The 21,197-nt window shown below is 43.1% G+C and overlaps 1 protein-coding gene across 3 annotated transcripts; it reads right to left on the bottom strand.

Moving 5' to 3' along the window:
* Nucleotides 1-7,431: 7,431 nt before the first annotated feature.
* On the bottom strand, nt 7,432-20,682 carry CDCA7 (cell division cycle associated 7). Of its 3 annotated transcripts, none has more exons than XM_072810910.1 (10): nt 20,525-20,682; nt 17,354-17,479; nt 16,697-16,933; nt 13,737-13,973; nt 12,969-13,046; nt 11,404-11,601; nt 10,767-10,904; nt 9,902-10,051; nt 9,330-9,466; nt 7,432-8,760 (listed from the first exon to the last, which is right to left on the bottom strand). In XM_072810910.1, exons 1-10 carry the CDS (start codon nt 20,543-20,545, stop codon nt 8,730-8,732), a joined length of 1,353 nt encoding a protein of 450 aa, XP_072667011.1. In that variant the 5' UTR covers nt 20,546-20,682; the 3' UTR covers nt 7,432-8,729. The 3 variants fall into 3 exon arrangements, with proteins under 3 accessions (XP_072667011.1, XP_072667010.1, XP_072667012.1); XM_072810909.1 differs by having other exon boundaries at nt 11,404-11,604; XM_072810911.1 differs by lacking the exon at nt 16,697-16,933 and having other exon boundaries at nt 11,404-11,604; nt 20,525-20,681.
* Nucleotides 20,683-21,197: the final 515 nt, after the last annotated feature.

The raw sequence follows: 21,197 nt of genomic DNA on the forward strand, positions 1-21,197 counted from the left end.
CATATATGTGTGTATATTTCAGAATTCTTTGTATAATATTCTATGTATAATTAAATTAATGTTTCTCTCTCCCATACATATAAATAAAAGAGGCAAGATAGAAAAAAGTATTTAGTGAATAATATGCTGCCATTTATCTGAGATGGCAAGAGGAGGTTACAAATATTTATACATATTTGCTTACATTTTTGAAAGTCAAAGTCATAAAATTTAATAAATATTTACCTATAGAAGGAGAGAGGCTCAGGGTGAAAGGATAGAAAAATCATCTATATTCTCTAAGAACATCTTATTCAGTAAGCTTAACCTTGAAAATATGTAACTGTTTTACATCATTATAAAACAAAATTAAATCCTAATTTTTTAAAAAGCAAGTCTTTAAAATCAAAAGCAAAATGAAACAAATGGATCTAACAATGTATCAAGTTTGTGGCTTACCCACATAAGGAGGAAGTGTTCAAAATTATTCTAAAAACAGTAATTTGTACCAAAAGACCTACACTGAGGACCAAATCAAAAAAAAATTAAACTTCTCAGTAATATTATTTATATTTTAGTAATAATATTGGTATTATTATCCTGAAACCATATATGTGTATATATAGTGATATTACTAATATATTACTAATAAATATACAGATAATAGAGTATATAATTACTTATATACAAGCACATTTATATAATAGTGTATATATATGTGTGTGTGTGTATAATATACAGATAAATAGTAGATACACATGAAAGAAATGTGTTTTGAAATCAAAATACTTTGGAGAAATGGTTGATTCTACTTTTGGGGCAGAAAATGTTTAAGCATGGAACATTTGTCTTACCGGAAAACAAAAGAAAAAATAAGAACCATTGGAGTCATATCAGAAGGATTCAGCAGTCTACCTGAAGAGGCCTCCCTGAACCAAAATTGGGCATCAATCAGTAGGAATAGTAACTGCAATGGATTGAAACATATAAAATATTTGAAAAATTCAGGAAATCATATAATACTTAAAAACAAACAAACACAACAAAACCCCTAAAAACCTTGGCAGGCACCACTGAAGGATACTAGCAACCTAATTTTTGATTCTGAAAAACTGGTTAAAAAAAAAAAAATGAAGCCCTTAATATGCTTTTTCTGTACAAACTCTACCTCAGATAATTAAATCATCCACGAGGGAATATTTCCAGTTGATTAATGAAGAAGGAAAGAGAATTTACAGGAAATGTTCATCAGTGGCTATTAACAATACAAAGAGGGAGACAACAGAATGCTAAGTCTTCTGAAGTCAATACACAACATTAACTATAAAGAATTGTTGCATCAGAATCAGATCAAGTTTCTGGATCTAACAGAAGACAGAGGAACATGTTAAATGAGACCATGGGGTCAATTAGTAAAATGTGGAATGGAAAATTCTACAGGAAAATTAACTGTTTTTTTAAAGAAGTAAGCTGCAAGGAGGCTAAAGGGAGAAGAAATTCATTAATTAAAAGAGACTTTAAGTAGATAAATAAATAAGAGTTAAACTCCTGAATTCAAGTTAAAAACAACTATATAAAAAGGATGAGGGAGAGTAGGATAGTGAAAAATTTGAACTACCCATATTTGATATTTACTTATTTATTTATTTGAGTTGAGATCAAAAGTTGGATGCTTAACTAACTGAACCATCTAGGTGCCCCAAAATACTTTTTTTTTTTAGTAGGCTCCATGCTAGATGCCCCTAGTCTCCCAACAAGGGACTTGAACTCACAACCCTGAGATCAAGACCTGAGATTAAGTGTTGGAAGCTTAACTGACTAAGCCACCAAGGCCCTCCTACATTTTTTTATATTTAGAAACTCTTCTGCAAGTATATTTTATGCAAGTATAATAATGATATTTTGATTATGTTTTTTTTTTTTTTAAAGAATCATTATCTTTTAGAAATACTGAAGTCTGTATGAATGACATATAATGTCTGGTATTTTTTTTTTTAAGTTTTATTTTTATTTAAGTAATCTCTACACCCAATGTGGGGCTCAAATTCACGACTCTGAGGTCAAGCATCTCATGCTGAGACAGCCAAACACCACAATATCTGGTGTTTCCTTGAATATACTTCAAGGGAACTCCTAGAGTTGGTTGAGCATCAGACTCTTGATTTTGGTTTAGGTCATGATCTCAGGGTCCTGGGATCAAGCCTTGTGCTGGTCTCTGTGCTCAGTGGGGAATCTGCTTGAGATTCTCTCCCTCTCCTTCTACCCCTCCCATTTTCATCCTTTCTCTCTCTAAAATAAATTAGTAAATATTTTTTAAAAAGAAAATAATTCAAAAAAAAAAAAAAAAAGAAAATGATTCAGTGGATTGGAAGGAGTAAAGAAATGTAGATGAAACAGAATAGACCATGAATTTATCACTGTTGAAGTTAATGATGGGCACATGGAACAGGCCTCTCTCTCTTCTCTTAAAAAAAAAAAAAAAAAAAAAAAAGTCATACACTCAATTTTTGCCACCAAAAGCTTTCCCCCAACACATGCTAACACTTAGAGCTACTGTATCTAAAATTATCTCTTTAGGGGTGTCTGTGCAGTTGGTAGAGCAGGTGACTCTTGATCTCTGGGTTCAAACCCTTATGTTGGATGTAGAGATTACTTAAAAATGAAATTATCTTTTTGTAACTCAATTTGTAGCTTATTTGTAGCTCAATAATACAAATACTTTACTCAGTAGAATAGAGGTATTTGTTCAAAGTTAGTTTGATGAAGTAAAATTATCTTTTCCCATAGAAAAAATACAATATTAGAAATACATAAATTTAAATGAACTGATCCTGGCAGCTACATAGCAAGCTAAGTGTTATATCATAGAAGAGGTTATGCCTCATAGGAGTTAATGCTTTCAATGTTGGGAATCTACTCACTACTGCTCCTCCACCATAACTTTAGTTCTCTCTATCCAAATTTAAGGAGATATCTTGCCTGGGACACTCAACTTATCCTTTGATAAATATTTAAAAAAACGTTGAGTACCTACTACATGGATCAAAGATGGTCTTGCTATCACGAACTTCATGGTCTTACAACAGAAAAAACTAAAACACATAACTATGGGTGGCAAGTATTATGTATTATAATTAAAGTAGTAGGCAGGTCTGTCAGAAGTCCTCAGAACAGTGTTTGGTCTAATATCTCCTTTCTCAGGCTAGGGGAACAGGCACGGGCTCCTGAGTCTTCAGAAGTTACTTAACCTCGCTGGGTCTCCTCATCTCTAAAATACCTGCAATGAAAAGCTAGCGTACCTACTACATTGAGCACTGTGCCTCGCACCTAGGAGGTGCTCAACCAATTCTAGTTTTCTTCCTTTGGCAAATATTTATAAGGTTGCATTGAGCACTGCTGCAATCATACATTACCATCTGACAGTGGACACTTCCAATAAACTTCCTTCAATTAACATTTTTTTTTATTTTAATTTTTTTATTTTTTAAAGATTTTATTTATTTATTCATGAGAGACAGAGAGAGAAAGAGAAAGAGAAAAGCAGAGACACAGGCAGAGGGAGAAACAGGCTCCATGCAGGGAGTCTGATGTGGGATTTGATCCCAGGAATCCAGGATCACGCCCCGGGCCAAAGGCAGACGCTAAACTGCTGAGCCACGTGGGGATCCCCAATAAACTTCCTTCAATTCAAGGCACAGGATTATATAAAGCATTGTTTATTATTTGGCCAACTATGCATTTCTGGTTGAGTTCACCTATAGTGACCTGAGCCTCTTATTTTGGTGCCTAGTCAAATAGCTCACCTCCTCTCCTCCCATCCGTGGGCTGCACTCAAGTTTTCCTAGAACTCTGGGCAGCTTAGGTCTACAGAACAGCCCCACACTCTCCAAAATTCCTAATCTACTACCTTCTTTCATCTCTGTAATTGAAGGGTTACTTTACTTTTTTAAAACTCAAGAATTAGCCATAACAATACTACCTACAGCACTACTCATAATAGCAAAAGATTATTAATAATTCAGACACCCCAAGATTGGAAACTGTTTAAGTAAAATATGGACCACCCATATAAACAAATACCGGATAGCCATTTAAAATGTTTTGACAACTTTAATGCTAAAAAAGTTGTACATATAGTATATAAATACTACCCTATAAAACAAAATGCAAGGGAGATTGAAAAAAGCAAAATGTTGGTGACTTTTAGCCTTAAATGGTGTCTCCTTTGTTTTTTGTTCTTTCAAACAAGTCTGGATATTATTTATAATGGATGGAGCCCTGTTTCTGGAACATGCCAATTTCTCTGCAGCCAAGAGTCCATTTCTCACACCATCCCTAAGCAGATTCCATTCCCCAGCTTCCTACTACCACTCTAAGCTTTAGTCCACCCTCTACGGTCTCAGCAACACCTCCTTCGGAAGGTCTTGTCCCCTCTTATCTTCAGCCTCTCTCGACCTTGTAATAACTTAAAAGGTCATCTTCTACCCACAGGACTTTAATGCCCAGTAGTTAAAAGCCTCAGGGGTTGCCAACATCCCTGCTAGCTGATCCAGTACTGGGGTTTCCCACTATTCCTGACCACAGAAGCTCTCAGCAGCCCCCCACCCTCCTGTTCCCCTATTCAACAGTTTCTGCAAAAGCCACCTCAGCCAGGCTTGCCTAGCACTCACTGTGCCCTTGTTCTCACCAACAAACCTCCTTCTTCTGCTTTTCCAAGCCAAGCAACCACAGCTTAGGTTTTTTTTGTTTTTGTTTTTGGATTTTTTTCTCTCAAGATAAAGTCCTCCTACCCGGAACAACCCTCTAGCTCTGCCATTTCGGCTAGATGGCAGGGGGCATTTTTGTCAACGTCTCTGGATTTACTTCCTCCTACTACCCCACAAATGTGTGGTTAAGATTAAGATAAAATAACATTTGCTCACCTTTTACTCCTCTTAGGACTTGGTATCACTTTGCTCTCAGAACCTAATACTTTGCAGCCACGCTTCAAAGCACTGAACTCATAGTCCCTTCCCCTGGTATGCAAATAACCCAATTTTCCACCTGACCTTGAGCCATCAGGAGCTCCCTCCCACTTCTTTGAAAAGCAAAATAAAACACAAATATGCCCCTCCTGCAGCACCCCCTACTGCCTTTGCCCCTCTTCATTGTTAAACCGGGGAAGGCTATTAACAGTCTCTGTTTCTTTCCTCAAACCCTGAAGTTGGTGGAGATAAAGGTGGGCAGCCTCCCTACCTGGGGAACCCAGGCTGGAGACAAAGTAAAGACAATTCCTGGTGCATAAAGGCTGTAAACTACTCTTCACACCTAAATCGTCAAAACTTGAATTCTCTCACTTTTTCTAAAGAGCCAGCAAGATGGCAAAGGGGAGCAGAAGCAGCCCCGGACCTCCCTCAAGTTCACCTGCTGCCACGGGGGCCTGGGCCAGCTGTTGGACTTGTCCCTCAGAGCAGCACTTGCACCTGCTCAGGGCCGGGCAGCTGGGGGGGCAGAGACGGGGTGCACCTGTTGGGCAGGGACCTCCCGCAGGAGATGGTGGGCAGCGGGGTGGGGGTCTACAACGTCAAGACCTCAAGCCGGAGATGATTAGCCATTACCTGGAGGAGTTCTCTGTCACCTGCCAGCTGGTAACACTTGGGCAGCCTGGCACTGGGGCTACCCTGCTTTTACTTCATCCCTCTGTAAGTGGCCCACTTGGCCAGTAAAGGCAGACTTCTCTTAAAAACACAAGTTCTGGGCAGCCCAGGTGGCTCAGCGGTTTAGTGGCTGCCTTGGGCCCGGGGTGTGATCCTGGAGATCCATGATTGAGTCCCACACTGGGCTCACTGCATGGGGCCTGCTTCTCCCTCTGCCTGTCTCTGCCTCTCTCTCTCTCTCATGAATAAATAAATAAAATCTTTAAAAAACAAAACACAAGTTCTTTCAACTGTAAGGCTGGTACGTGGAGCTTTGCAGGTGGACCGTGTGGGAGAAAGTTTGGGGCCTCCAGGCAAAGCTCAGACTGAGCAACTGATGGGTCCTTTTTGTAAGACAGGAGCCATTACAAGACCCACGGGCCCATCAGTGCTATCAAACACCTGATACTGAGAAAATGCCCTTTCCTCTCCATTCCTATTCAGAACTTTTAGTTTTCTACTAGACTTTAAATCCTTTAAGGGTAAGTCTCAAAATCAGCTGTTGCTAGTCACTATTTTTCTTAAAAGATTTTACTTATTCAGGAAAGACATACAGAGAGAGGCAGAGACACAGGCAGAGGAAGAACCAGGCTCCCCGTGGGGAACTCGATGCAGGACTCGATCCCAGGACCCTGGGATCACAATCAAATCAAGTTAAAGGCGGATGCTCAATCATTGAGCCACTCAGGTGTCCCTAGTCACTATTTTTGAATGAAAAACCACATTAGGTCCAGTTTGTATTAAAACATGGTAACACCAAAAATGTTCCCAACAGCCAATATTGCAAACTCCCAAAATTTTAACCTTCCCCATTACCTACCTATAAAAGGGTCAGATTACAATTTGGGTCAGGATTCCGTTTATTAAAATAAATTCCCATTTCTTTTACATCTATCTAGAATTCCAATTGTATAACTTCATATAGCTTGATCTTTTCCCTGGATGAATATGTGGGGGTAACATGATTTCCAAGGTAAGTCTAGAACATAAGCAAATCTACAGTTAAGTGCCATATTGTAAACATTTTAGGCTTTGTGGACCATAGTGCCATGTGGTTTTTTTTTTTTTTTTTTAGTCTTCTAAAAATGTAAAGAACATACTTAGTGCAAGTGCTGTATGAACATAGGCTACAGTAGGGTCTGGTCCACAGGCTGCAGTTCGCCAATTCTAGTCTAAATTGGGTTATGAGAGCTTCAAGACCATGACTTATCTTTTGCTTCTCTGAGTCCTGGAGCAGGCCTCAAGGGACTGCATGCCTTAAGTATTCAAATGGTTGATAAAATCAAGCCAGGTATTGTGAAATCAGTTAGTTCTTGGGTTGGCAAATGGTGAAGGAAAACAACATCGTAAAACTTCATGAGCCCACATTATTTTCTATCTTGGGATGTAGCTGTCTCAGCTGATTTTCCAATCACAGCTACTGGTTATGTCACTGAGCTAGTTCCTGCTCAAAAGAGCTGGCCCATGACCTTCAGAAACTAAACCCAAAAGATAGAAATGGTCTTTTGTTTATTTATTTATTTTTTAAAAGATTTTATTTATTCACGAGAGACAGAGAGAGACAGAGGCAGAGACACAGGCTGAGAAGCAGGCTCCATGCAGGGAGCCGGATATGGGACTCGATCCCAGGTCTCCAGGATCACACCCTGGGCGAAAGGTGGCACTAAACCGCTGAGCCACCCAGGCTGCCCTGGTCTTTTGTTTAAATAGGAGGAAAAATATTAGGATTCAGTCCAGTAAGATTGAGTATTAAAGAATTTTTAAAAAGCAGACAAGCTTAGGATAAAATGTTTTATTATTAAAATAAAAAACTTTGTATAAAAGCATTACAGATCAAAAGCTCTATTTACACTTATTGATTCAATGTCCAATTAGGCATCAAACACTGAACATGCACAGCAACAGGCTGCACATGCAAAGAAAATGGACACACAAACACTTAGATTCCACCTCTATAAAATGATTTGATTAATGCAAAAGGAGAGGGGGCAGGACACGTGGAATCTGCCCAGAAAACTAAAAGGGCAGAGATGTCCAGTTAACAAACTGTTGAAAGTCACCCAATTCCAAAAAGGCACTTCTCATTGTTATAAAAGTGCTTAAAACCGGAATGTGAACCCTGTGCCTGGTTTATAACTTCAAGAAAGCGAATACTGCAAAGACTGGTAGTAGTACTATCAATTTTCCATACAAAATGATCAGGAATTAATTTGAAACACCTCACAAACAAATGGAAATAAACCTGGCCAACTAAAATTACAATGAAGTGTTAGAGCATGAATCCAAGCTGGCCTTTTCCTGAAGCCTCAGCATCCTAATTCCCTGGGGGGTCTTTTCTACGATGATTTTGAGCATAGCAATGCCCACAGACCACGGCGCAGGGACTGGGAGAGCCAGATGTACCACTTAACCTCCTAGCGGAAGAAAGCATCAGCAACTAAGTCTCAACTGGGACACCGTGTAAAAGCAGCACGATACATGGAATACTCTCACAAGAGGCATCCAAAGTAATATACTCCACTTTCCGACAATTACTCCAATTTCTCCACATGGTTTTAAGACTTGTGTGCCTTGATTCTGTTAAAAAACATCAACTAGTATGAACGCTACATCTTAAATTATACTGCTTTCTTGTAAACAAGCTAGAAGGCTGTTCTCTGGAATTCAATAGATGTAGTTAGTAAACATTACTACTGTGTTTCTAAGTGCTTGGTTTTATGGGTAGATTCCGGGGCTATTTCAACGCCAATTAAATCAAACATGCTTTCGTAAAATTGCCATTTAAGAAGAATTCAGGAATAGAACGGTGGGAGAGAACCACTGGAAGCAGAGGGGGATGGTATGGGGTAGGGAGGAAAAAAAAGCAGAGGAGAAACGGCAGGAGGGCAAAGTATAGCTGGCTATATACCTCTGTGATGCTCAGAAACACATGTCTAACGAAATTAACGTGATTTGCGTTTCCTATAAAACTGACTGATCATCCAAATTCTTAACTCGGGTTTCAAGCACATGACAAAATGGAAAACTTCAGGAAGATTTGCACAGTGGAGGGATGGACAGTGGATCTTCAAAATGCTATGCTTGCATTTCGAATTCCTGTTTCAGGCTGAAAGAGAGAAGGGAACATGTTAGGATATGGTTTTCAACCTAAGAATTTTCTTTGAAAAACCTAACTCACAGTTTTGAAAATGTTTTCATCGAGTTATAGTATATATAGTCAAGTGCATCTATCTGAGGCATACAATTTTAATTTTTACGCACTCACACACACATCACCACCACCCAGATAAAGTTACATAATATTTCCAACATCCGAAAAGACTCCCAATGTGCCCCTTTCCAGTCCAAACCTGCAGTCCTCACCACCCAGAGACAACTGCTATTTTGACTTCTATCATTTTTTTTAAGATTTTATTTATTTAGTCAAAGAGACAGAGAGAGAGAAAGAGAGAGAGAGAGAGAGAGGCAGAGACACAGGCCAAGGGAGAAGCAGGCCCCATGCAGGGAGCCTGATGTGGCACTTGATCCCGGGACTCCAGGATCACCCCCTGGGCCGAAGGCAGGCTCTAAACCGCTGAGCCACCCAGGGATCCCCAAGACTTGTATCATTTCTTATTCAGACACATACATGAATGCAAGATTTGGGTGTGCGAGAGAGAAAGACCAGCAATTTACCTTTTCAAGTAAGCATGCACGTTCCCAAAGCCATGGTATTTGGCTAAATACACAAGGACCCCAGTTGCACACCTCCCATCTCGCTGTCGGCAGAAACTGCAGTTGCAGATCCTGCGGCAAGGTGGGCAATGCCAGTTCTGAAGGAGAATTGTGAAAAAGCACAGTTAAGTCAAATCTTACTTTCCTCCCTTTTACTTATCTATTCCTATTTAACCTCTAAGATAGGTATCATCAATTGGATGTAAATCTTTTTTTCAGTAATAGCAAAACCGTAACATGATTAACTTCCATTTGTCCTCCTGACGTTTTCTTAGGAAATGCAGCAGAGGAAGTCACACAGCAGTTTGCAGGGGTAAAGGTAGAGTCAACCCCCCTGGAATGGCCTGGTCCCAAGCACTCTGGAGGGGGGCTCACATTCACCCAGCACCAACACTCTGAACTCATCAGCGCCCCCTGAGATGTGCACTACAAAACAGTAAGGGCTTGATCCTGTCCCTGATGCCCTCTTTCTGGCCCTTTCAACTCGATGGCTGACCTTCGAGCCCACAGGACCACCCCTTCAAGGCACCTACTGGATCTAGGAGAGCATCCTTGACCTCTTCACCATAACGGTTTCGAAGGCAGGGACCACAGAACTGGCCTCGAACGCCCCAGCACTCCGGGTTCCTGCAGTTTGTTTTGGTATCAATAGTTTTCTGGCGGCATTGATGGCAAGTAGATCCCTACAAATAGGGAGATAAGAAGGAAAAAAAGAACAAAATACTGCTTTTTTGTATAGAAAAATATAGAAAAATGGCATAAAGAATGTGCTTCTTTGTGGATGGAGTCTGACAATTTGTCTTTGGATCCTATTTCAAATCTACATATACATGGGTATGCCGAGGGCATGAAAAATAAATCAAGCATGGTGATTTCATTCAACTGGCAGACCCAACAGTTAATATTATCAAAACTCGTTTTCTGCGAGGGCCGCCTGGGTCACTCAGTAGTTGAGTGGCTCAGGGCGTGATCCCGGGATCGAGTGCCACTTCAGGCTCCCTGCATGGAGCCTGCTTCTCCCTCTGCCTATGTCTCTGCCTCTCTCTCTCTGGGTCTCTCACGAATAAATAAATAAAATCTTAAAAAAAAAAACAAAACACCCACAAAACAAAAACAAAATAAAAAAGTAGTTTTCTGTGAGACATACAGTCAATATATGTTGAATCAATTTCTAAAATTAAAAGATCAAATGCTACCAAAGGCTTTACTAAGCAAATACTACTGCTGCAGACTCACTAAGAGCAAGGATGCTACAAAACTCTTTCCTTTTATGAAAAAAAAAAACACAAGCACATATCCCTTGTACTAAGGCTTTAAAGTTAGCAAAAATCTAAGGATAGAAGCTCTCCTTTCTCTCACAGATGTTCATGTTCACAGATAGAATTTAGAGGTTTATACCAATGTACGGTTATAGATCTTCTCTCGAGAATTGTTGCAGATGTTCTCCAGCTCTTCCTCTGTAATTTCTTCCACCGGGCGAATTATATGTGGAAGGGTCATGGATCCAGCGCGACGACTTCTGGGCATGTCATCTTCCTGCGTGACAAAAATCATGGACTGGTGTTTCTACTGGCTCTCCTCAGCTTTGAATCCCAGGCACATGATTTGTAATTTCCTCACAAAGAATTCAACCTAGAAACCTTTCCTTAGAGCTTATGGAGAAGGGACAAGTTCTAAGTTTACTAAAGATAACGGGACAACATCACAGAAATGATTCCTACATTATGAAAAGCTGCAGAAAGCTTGGGGCACTTAGAAATAAAATCTCGAAAACAAACAAAAAAAAATAAAAGAGAAAGAAAGGAAGAAAGCAAGCTTTGACCTTTTCACCAGCTAACAAACCTGCTAAACCTTTTCTGTTTTGTTTACAAAAACAGCAAGTAAGTCTATACGACATTAACAATTCTTAATGATGAGAAGAAGGTTTACTGTGGGTCATCTATGATGTTGAGGCCGCATAGTGTGTAGTGTACTGGATACTGCGCCTACAGGAAGACGACAAAGGGAAGAGCAAGCACAAACGCCGAGAACTCACATTCATGTAGTTGTCCACGGTCTTCCTCTTTCTCACCAACATATACTTATCCTCCTCCTCCTCCTCCTCCTCTTCTGTGGGTAGAGCACTAAGAGACCCAAGGATCCGGGACCTTGACCTGGTAAGAGGACGAGCTCTTCGTTCAGGGTTTCTCCTGGAAGCAACACCCGGGAATGTACGCCTTCGGGGTGTCTTTGACTGCTAAACAAAACATGATGGAACCCATTTATTCCAGAATGAAGAGAAATGTACCTTCTCCTTAAGCATGTTTTTTTTTTTTTTTTTTTTTTTTTTTTTTTGGCAGCACTTGCTTTATTAGCTGAGCTGCGGGGCCACCGCCCGGAGTGGGAAGGGGGGGGCTTAAGCATGTTTTTAAGTAAAAGGAGAGCTCCATTTCCTAATCCTTTGTCCTTTCCATGACACAATCACAGTGAGCCCCAAAATGGTACAGCTACTGTAATTCTGCTTTTCTAACACCAAGCCGTTTCTCTCAAACTGAGAGATGATCCATTTATTCCTCCGCTGGAGAACAGATCTCATTTGGGAGCCCTGGGTGGCTCAGTGGTTGAGCGTCTGCCTTTGGCTCAGGGCGTGATCCGAGTTCCCAGATTGAGTTCCATATTGGGCTCCTTGCATGGAGCCTGCTCCTCCTGTCTCTGCCTCTCTGTGTCTCTCATGAATAAATAAAATCTTTAAAAAGAAAAAAAAAAAAGAACAGATCTTGTTTTCCAAAAAACAAAACAAAACCTTTTCTACAACATCTCTTGAGCCCTGAAACATACTCACTATTTCTATGTGGCACAAGACAGAAATGTATGTATTTATGGTTTTCCTTCTTCTGTTCCTTGCCTGCCCCTTCCCTTTCTCCTCAGGGAGAGGTGGGGAAAGGACATCTTTCCTTTTGTACCACAGCAGACACATCAAATTCCCTTTAGTTGCACCAGCCTAGTTCCTCAGAATAGAATCACATATATTAGGCCATGACTTGGTTAAGAAATTGTTTTTTTCTGGGCAGCCCGGGTGGCTCAGCGGTTTAGCACTGCCTTCAGCCCAGGGTGTGATCCTGGGGACCCGGGATCGAGTCCCACGTTGGGTTCCCTGCATGGAGCCTGCTTCTCCCTCTGCCCGTGTCTCTGCCTCTCATGAATAAATAAATAAAATCTTAAAAAAAAAAAAAAGAAATTGTTTTTTCCTTTTTTCTCATTCTCAGTTACTAAAAATCTGTATTATTACTCATCTATCATGCAGGAGGAATATCCTAATGCTGGGGATATAGGAAAAAAAGTTTTCAATCTTTACTCCCTGCTCTTGAGGGGCTTAGTTTAGTTGGGAAGGAGAGAAACAGCCAATCAAAATGGGTTTAAGCACTGCAGAAGCATGGCTTAGAGAGGAGGCCACACCTGACCTAGGATGCACAGAAGAGGTCCCAGAGTTATGTTAGAGAGGTTTTTCCTCTAGTTCTTTGTCTGTAGGACTACACAAAATAAGGAAATTGGATTTTAAAATAACAAATTTATCTTAGACCTGTCCAAAATACTATAAGACAAACAAGGATTTGCACTTACTGAACTGGGGCCTGGTAGGGAACGCCTTCCAGGGAATGAGCCAGGGAAGCTTTCTAATTCCGACATTAGTTTTGCAAGCTAAAAAGGGAGGAAATTCAACAGAAATTATTAGTTTAGAATAAATGCAGGGAATAAAGCAACTTTTAGAAAATATAGTAGCACATCTCAAGTTTCCAGGTTCACTCATATATTTACCAAGACTAATGGATTAAAAAAAAGAAATTAATTTAGGAGGAGAAGCATATATTGAAGGGACGCCCGGGTGGCTCAGTGGTTGGGCGCCTGCCTTTGGCTCAGGTCATGATCCTGGGATTGGGGATCGAATCCCTCATCGGGCTCCCCCTGAGAGGAGCCTGCTTCTCCCTCTGCCTGTGTCTCTGCCTCTCTCTCAGCCTGTGTCTCTCAGGAATAAATAAATATACCTTAAAAAAAAAAGCATATTTTGAGGCATACATTGTGAAGACTTCACAGCACACTGAAAATAATTCTTAGGACAGGGATCCCTTGGTGGCGCAGCGGTTTGGCGCCTGCCTTTGGCCCAGGGCGCGATCCTGGAGATCCGGGATCGAATCCCACGTCAGGCTCCCGGTGCATGGAGCCTGCTTCTCCCTCTGCCTATGTCTCTGCCTCTCTCTCTCTCTCTCTCTCTGTGTGACTATCATAAATAAATAAAAATTAAAAAAAAAAATTCTTAGGACAGATATAAACAGCGAGCAGCTTAGAGAAAGGACAGGATGGGTTAGTGTTAGAACAAAGTCAGATACCTACCATTGCTTTGTTTTGCTTTATATTTAAAGCTCTTTTCTCCAAAAAGTTCATTCCATTTTCATCTTCTGAATCGGAATTAGAATCAGTCACAGAATTCTCAGAGGGTTCGGGGGGCACTGCTCTTTTGCTGGCGGCTCCCCTGGTGTTCTGAGTTGGAAACTTCATGGCCACTCGGAGGGGTCCGGACCGTCTGCACTGGCTGCGGGTCTTACAGCCAGTGTGGTCTGACTGCAGTCTCTAGTTAATCAGGAACAATGGAGTCATTAATGACTTGTTGATTGTCCTACAAGCTGCACCAGTAGGACTACAAATCTCTTTTGAACAAAAGACACTGACATGGAATAAATTTTAATTGAACACTTTAATCGTCAATTTTAATTGACAGCCCTGAGAAACAAAATCAGGAATTACAAATAAGTACAATAATCAGTTTAATTTAACTCCCGTAGCCTATTTGAGACATGTTGTTATAAGCCATCTTCATAGCCTTTATTAGGCCAGAGGTTTGGAGTAATTTTTTTAATTAAATGTGAAAATCCCAGTTCCCTTTTTAATTTAGAAATAGATCTTTTATTTTTTAAAAGAACTCCTATAAAAACAAATATGTGTCCTCTCACAAACACGGTTTCAATGCTTATGGCATTAAACCATATAGGTGTCTTAGTGCTCTAATCTACTTTTTAAAAAATGTGTGGTAAATATGCATTACATAAAATGTACCACCTTAACTTTTAAGTGTACAGTTCAGTGGCATTAAGTACATACACACTGTTGTGTAACCATCACCACCATCCATCTCTAGAACTTTTTCATCTTCCTAAACTGAAACTCTGTACCCATTCAACACTAACTCCCCACTCCCGGCGGTCCTCTGGCAACCACAATTCTACTTTCTGTCTCCCTGAATTTCACTACTCGGGGTATCTCTGTAATCTACTTCTTGTAAATAAAAAAAAAAATTGAGATTCCAAACTTAAAGTGGGTTCCCATCATTAAAAATATATTAAAATTAGGGCAGCCGGGGTGGCTTAGTGGTTTAGTGCCGCCTTCAGCCCAGGGCCTGATCCTGGAGACCGGAGATCGAGTCCCACGTCAGGCTCCCTGCATGGAGCCTGCTTCTCTCTCCTCTCTGCCTCTCTCTGTCTCTCACGAATAAATAAAATCTTTAAAAAAAAATTAAAAAATATATATACATATATTAAAATTAGCCATTAGGGAAAAGCAAATCAGAATCATGATACTGCTTCATTACCCACACTAGTGGAGCTGAACCAGTATCAAGTATGGCATGAATGTAGAGCACCTGGAACCCACATACGCTGCTGGTAGGAATCTAACAATGGTCCAGCCAAAGACAGCCTGTCATTTCGTTAAAAGGCCAGAGCTACCATAGGACTCATTTGTATATACACCCCGACAGTATACGTCCACACAAAAACTTGTATGTGAATGTTCGAGGCAGCGCTATTCACAACAGCCAAAAGGTGCAAATAACCCTCAAATCCATCAACTGGTAAAGAGGATAAATAAAATGTTGTATATTCACAAAATATTATTCAGTGATAAAAAGGTACTAAGTACTGGCACCTGCCACATCATGGAAGAGCCTTGAAAACCTTACACGAAGTGAAAGGAGCCAGTCACAAAAGACCAGATAGTATATGGTTTCATTTGTATGAAGTGTCCAGAATAGGAAACGTATAATTGCAGCAGACAGACAGGTGGTTGCCAATGGAAAATTGAGGGTACTGGGAAAGGATGAGAAGTAACGGTTAATGGGGACACGGTTTTTTGGGGAGGTGATGAACATATCCTAAACTGATGGTGGTGATGGCTGAAAAAATTTGAGAAAAGAAAATGTATCACCCATGAAGTTCCAGAAATGGAACACCCATTTTTTTAAAAAAAAAAAATTCAAGCACTTCTTAAATCCACACAGCTTCTAGTATTCTTTGTGTACTTTTAATGTGCCTGATTATGAGAAAATGACAAACTTTTATGGGTTTTTAAGGCTTTTACTCAATTGGCATTTTATTCATTGAAACTAACAGCATCTACTAAGAATGGAAACACTGCCCAGAAATGACTCAGGCTACGCAATGTTTAGGTCACGTGCAGATTTACAGACCAGCCCCTGCATTAACTCCAATCTGCACTGATTTGAACCACCGCCACTTCTTAGAGACATTACCATAAAGTCAGATAGTGATAAACTATCTCCTTGGCCAGATGCTCTCACTTATGTCAGTGTGAGTGTGGTCCCTGGGAGTGGCTCCGTATCAGACTGCAATGAGCTGAAGAGCATGCACCTAACTGTAAACCAACACGCTGCTTCCTTTGTTGAGACAGTCCTGCTAACAAGAGTCTGCAGAACTAAACAATATGCTCAGGGAGACTGGGACTGAGGTGCAGCAGCAGCAGCAGTGGCCTCAGCAGCACGAGAGGTTAAAGCTAAGGCAGCATGCACAAGAAAAGCCAGCCACGGAGCAAAAGTGAAAGCAGGAAGGGCCCTAATTGTCATTTTCTGCACTTGAACTCCTGCACATGAGTCATCACAGGTTTTTCGGATGAAGGTATAGAGCCACCATGAGAACCAACATTTACCAAAGGCCTGCTCTATGCTGGGCCGGTACTGGGGCTGGGCACTTGAACTTAAATAGGAATAATTCTAATCTTGAGGACATGTGGGCTTCTGATCATCAGGCTAGCTGGAGGTTGGCCAATTTTATCTTACCAGTTTCCAAGATTTTTACAGCCTATAAAACGTTCAAGCTTTTTAGGAACTATGTTAGTCAAAACTGTTGTAAGACTTGAAGAAGAAAATAACTCTTAAAATTTTAAAAAGCTCAACAAAATCTAATGGCATGACTAAAATGAAAATTACGAGAAAAATATTTTTTAAGCAAGTATGCCATGCCTGTATATGTACCTTGCTTCTTGACATGGGTTCTCAAACTCACCATTCCATCTTGTATCTCACTCTCTGAGAAACCGCAAAATGATTCATCGTCAGAGTCGGCATGAAAAATACTGGCCAGTTCTTTAGTGACATCTGGCCTTGGTTTCTGTAAAAATCCACAATGGTCTAACACATCTTGCACCTCACTTTCTGAAAAGCCGCAGAAAGATTCATTATCAGAGTCCTCATAAAAAACATTTGCCAGTTCTTCACTGATATCTGACCTGAATTTAGGTTTCTGTAAAATAAATAAATAAATGTGGTTGTGCATTTTTTCCCTCTTTTTTCAAGAACCAATTTTCCATAAACCGTGCAGAGAGCAAATCACATTTACAAGTGCACTACAAGAGAACAGCTTTTGTTACAAAGAAAAATGGTTCAGAGGTTTACAAATGATTTCTGAGTTGTTATGGCAAATCATCAGGCATGTTAGGTTAGGCGACATTTCAAAAAGATAGAATAAGTAGCTAATCTACCTCCAACAATTACTACCTAGAACCACAGCAAAAAAGTGAAATGAAATTACAATGCATACTGTATTTTCCAGCGGCTGTATAGAAATGCGGGCAAAAAGCAAGCAGTTTTAATCACGCACAAAGCATTTGGGGCATTGTGGGCACCGCAGACTCAATTCTGTTTATTCTCAGGCAGCACTTACTGTGTTTGCAAAATTATCAGAAGCAAAGCTGTCACAACTGTCATCAGAGGATGACGACGTTTCCATGGAAATCAACTTCACATATCTAAATTTCTTTACGTTCTTCTTTACTCCGTGATCCTTTTGCTGCAAATGAAAATGGCAATACTATTAAGTGGGACGCTTACTACACCCTCTAACCGAAGACATCATTTTGAGTTTAGTAGTTCAAACAGCACAGGGTAGATATGTCCATTTCTTAACACCTTATATAGAAAAAGGAGGATTTGCAAATGCTACAAAAAAAAAATTTTAAACCTGGTAAAATCTTAAAAGGGGATTTAAAGGAATATTGTTAAGGACACTTATCAGTTTAATCAAACATCTGTGGAACTACCTCACTGCTCACCTCTCTTCCCACCAAGCCGAGCATTATACAGTTCCCAAGGGGTTTAGTGCTGACCTCCTAAAACCTGCCTGTTAAAAACACTGGATTGCACTTCTAAAAGGAAATTTCAAAAGTACAAAACGGTAGGGTGATTTCTCTCTGTCGGCCAAAATCAAGCTAATGAGGTCTTTTTATATAAGCTTTGGGCTCTGTACTGTGATGCTAATTATCCAAACTACAAAAACTGGGCAGCACCTCTACTTCAAGATGGCAGGCTTTCAAGCAGGCCCTGCTCTACCAGGAGGGGTATAGGGATTTCAGCACAAAGTCCTTACAAATCGCGTACATCCACAGAATGAACAAACCCACAAGGAGGCAAGTTAAAGGTCAAACAGCCCTCCAAACCCAGGAAGAATGCCTGATTCCACTTCAGCGTTCTAGTAGCCTGGCCTGACATTCAGCTCTTCCTGCAGTCCCCTTGCTACACAAATCTTAAGTTTTTAGAAGTTCTTCCTACTTGTAGGTTACTTGTTCATAAACACGGAACAGCCTGGCTTTGCACCTCAGAAAATGCAACTGGCATCTATCTCATGTTAAAGACAGCAGTTTCTGGCATTTCTTAATATTTAATGAGATTTCTTAAGTGTTTTTAGTTCCTATATTTAAATCTTCTTAAGTATATAGCCACAAGATAGAAATGACTCCTCACACTGAAAACTCTGAAAGGCAAGCTCTGCTATGGGTCTCACAAAATAAAGCCAAGATGTGAGGTGTCAGGAACATTCTAGACCTTCCTTGTACACCTAACATTCTGCATTTCATTTCAATCTCTTGCAAATAAAATTATCATGTCTTTTGTCCTTTAGAAAGGCAGGAAAACGTGAGAACAGAGCTACCATCTATTAGAAAGGCTCTCACAGGGATCCCTGGGTGGCGCAGCGGTTTAGCGCCTGCCTTTGGCCCAGGGGGGCGATCCTGGAGACCCGGGATCGAATCCCACGGCGGGCTCCCGATGCATGGAGCCTGCTTCTCCCTCTGCCTGTGTCTCTGCCTCTCTCTCTCTCTGTGACTATCATAAATAATATAAATAAAAATTAAAAAAAGAACAAAAAAATAAAGAAGGCTCTCACAAACACCCCATATTCCAGGTGAGGAAATTCAAGGCCCCAGGGAGGGTGAAATCGAGTGCGGGAGATGACACAGCTGGAAGAAGAACCCAATTCTGCAGTCACCTCGGCCAGCACCGCTCCTAGCATTCCGCTGCAATTTACTCATCAATCTACCTGTGAGCAGAGGTCCAAGACCGCCTCAGGGGAGGCATTTTACTGGAAGCTGACAAGGAAACACACGCTGGGCTTTAACGCGTCAGCACAGGCCAAGAATTAGGTAGCAGGCAAATGCATGTTTGGAGGTAAAGACATAGAAAAAGGCAAATGGTCACGGTTGAGATGAACTTTTCTGGCAGGCAGGGAATATAATAACCAACACTGTGCAGGAGGTGTTTTTTCTGTGCCAGGCACGGAGCGTGTTTTCACATAACGTTTACTCCCTTGCAACCAAGTGTTATCATTATTCCCACTTAACAAATGGGGAAGGAAGCAGGGAATGCCTGGGCGGCTCAGGGGATGAGCGTCAGCCTTTGGCCCAGGTCCTGGGATCGAGTCCCCATCCGGATCCCTGCATGGAGACTGCTTCTCCCTCTGCCTGTGTCTTTCATGAATAAATAGGTAAAATCTTAAACACACACACACACACACACACACACACACACACACACACACAAATGGGGAAGCTGAGGCCCGAGGGGTGAAGTGGATTACTCAAATCACAGGATGGCCCAAATTTGAACGCAGGGATGTCAGACTCGAGCCCTGTTGGACGCGGCTTTCTCCAACCTAAAAGCCAAGGCCGGGCTCACCCAGAGGTGCCCGAGGCCACGCCCCCACCCCATCCCCCTAGAAGCACAGCCTCCTCACGCGTGTCACTCTTATTTATAAAGCCTGTCACTCCCTTCCTCCACCCAGCCCCCATCTTCTTAACATCTCCGGGGGGCAGACCCTACGTTCCGGTTTCCGTTAGAGCAAAAAAAGTAACGTCCCACCCGGGGCAGCGTCCTGCAGCTGCAAGGCCGGTGGGTGGGTGAAGGGGTGCAGAACCCGCAAACGGCAGGCGGCCAGGCGGGACACCAGCTCGTCCGGGTGCAATCGCCGCCCGGACCTGGGGCGCCCCACACCCCCCCCGCCTGTGCGCACCCCAAGTCCGAAAGAGACCGTTTTGCAAGACCTTGAAACTTCAAGCCCACCCACCCCCGTCAGCGGCTGGAGAGCGGGTGCGGGAGCGGCGGGGAGCACGTCCAGGGGGCCCCCCGGGGCGCGCGGGTCCCCGCAGCCGGGAGCCACCCACCCGCCCGGAGCTGCGGGGCAAACCCCCGGGCGGCGGGGAGGGGCGCCCCCCCCCGACCCGGGCTCGGGCCTGCAGGCACAATGGGGCCCCCGCCGGCTCCGGCCGCTGTCCGGCCCCGGGGCGCACGTGCACTGCGGGCGCACGTGGCTCCGGGCTCGCGCGGCGCCGCCGACCAACCTGCAAACCGCTCAGCTCGCCGCCCGCGCGCGCCGGGTGCGCACGCCCCGCGGGGTCGGCCCCGGCTCCGGCTCCCCCGAAATGCACACAGTCTGGGGGGGGGGGCTGCCCATACGGGAACCGCCCAGGATGGCCCCCGGTCCGCGGGGCTCGGGGGATCGGCCCGCGCCCAGCGCCCAGCGCCCACCGCGTCCACCCCTCGAGCTCGTCCGCCCAGCGCTCACCCGCACGCGGCGAGCGTCCATGCCGGCGGCGGGCGCGGAGCCGGAGAGCCGAGCACGGCGAGCGCCGCGGTCCCACTGAGCCGGAGGGAGCGGCGCGGCGGCGGGCGGGGCGCGCAGACCCGGGCCCCGGGGGGCGGGGCTCGGCCGGCTTTCCCGCGCCGGGGCGCAGGTCCTGCCAGCTGCGGAGACCGCCGGCGGGGCCACGGGCACCCTCCCGCCGCCGGGGAAAAACGCGGCGCCCCCAGATATTGCGAACTCAAGGCACAGCCTTGGAATCCCCTAAAGAGCGCCTGGAAAAGCGGCGCCTTTTACGGGCGCGAGGACCCCTCTCTTTACGCTGCTGCACAGACCTGAGCGAGTGGCGCGAAAGAGGTTCGTATTGCCCCGGGGCAGGCAGGCTGATTTGCATGAGGTCCCGGGGCCTGCGGGGTGCGGCTCACGCTGTGAAAGATAACCCGGGACCTGAGCACGGACTCTCCCCCTCACTAGTGCAGCCCCTGTCCCTGAGTGTGGCACCTCCTACCTGGCGACCCCATCACCACCCGCAGCAATAAGATGAGGCAAAGCCTGAGGTTTCTTTGCAGAACGCGCAGGGAGCCGCGCAGCGGGATTCATGCCAGACTTGTGCTTTGTAACTTAAGACTTAACCTGCGGGATCGTACGGTCTTGCCAG

Source organism: Canis lupus, chromosome 34 (genome assembly GCF_048164855.1).
Source record: "Canis lupus baileyi chromosome 34, mCanLup2.hap1, whole genome shotgun sequence".
Lineage (NCBI taxonomy): Eukaryota > Metazoa > Chordata > Mammalia > Carnivora > Canidae > Canis > Canis lupus.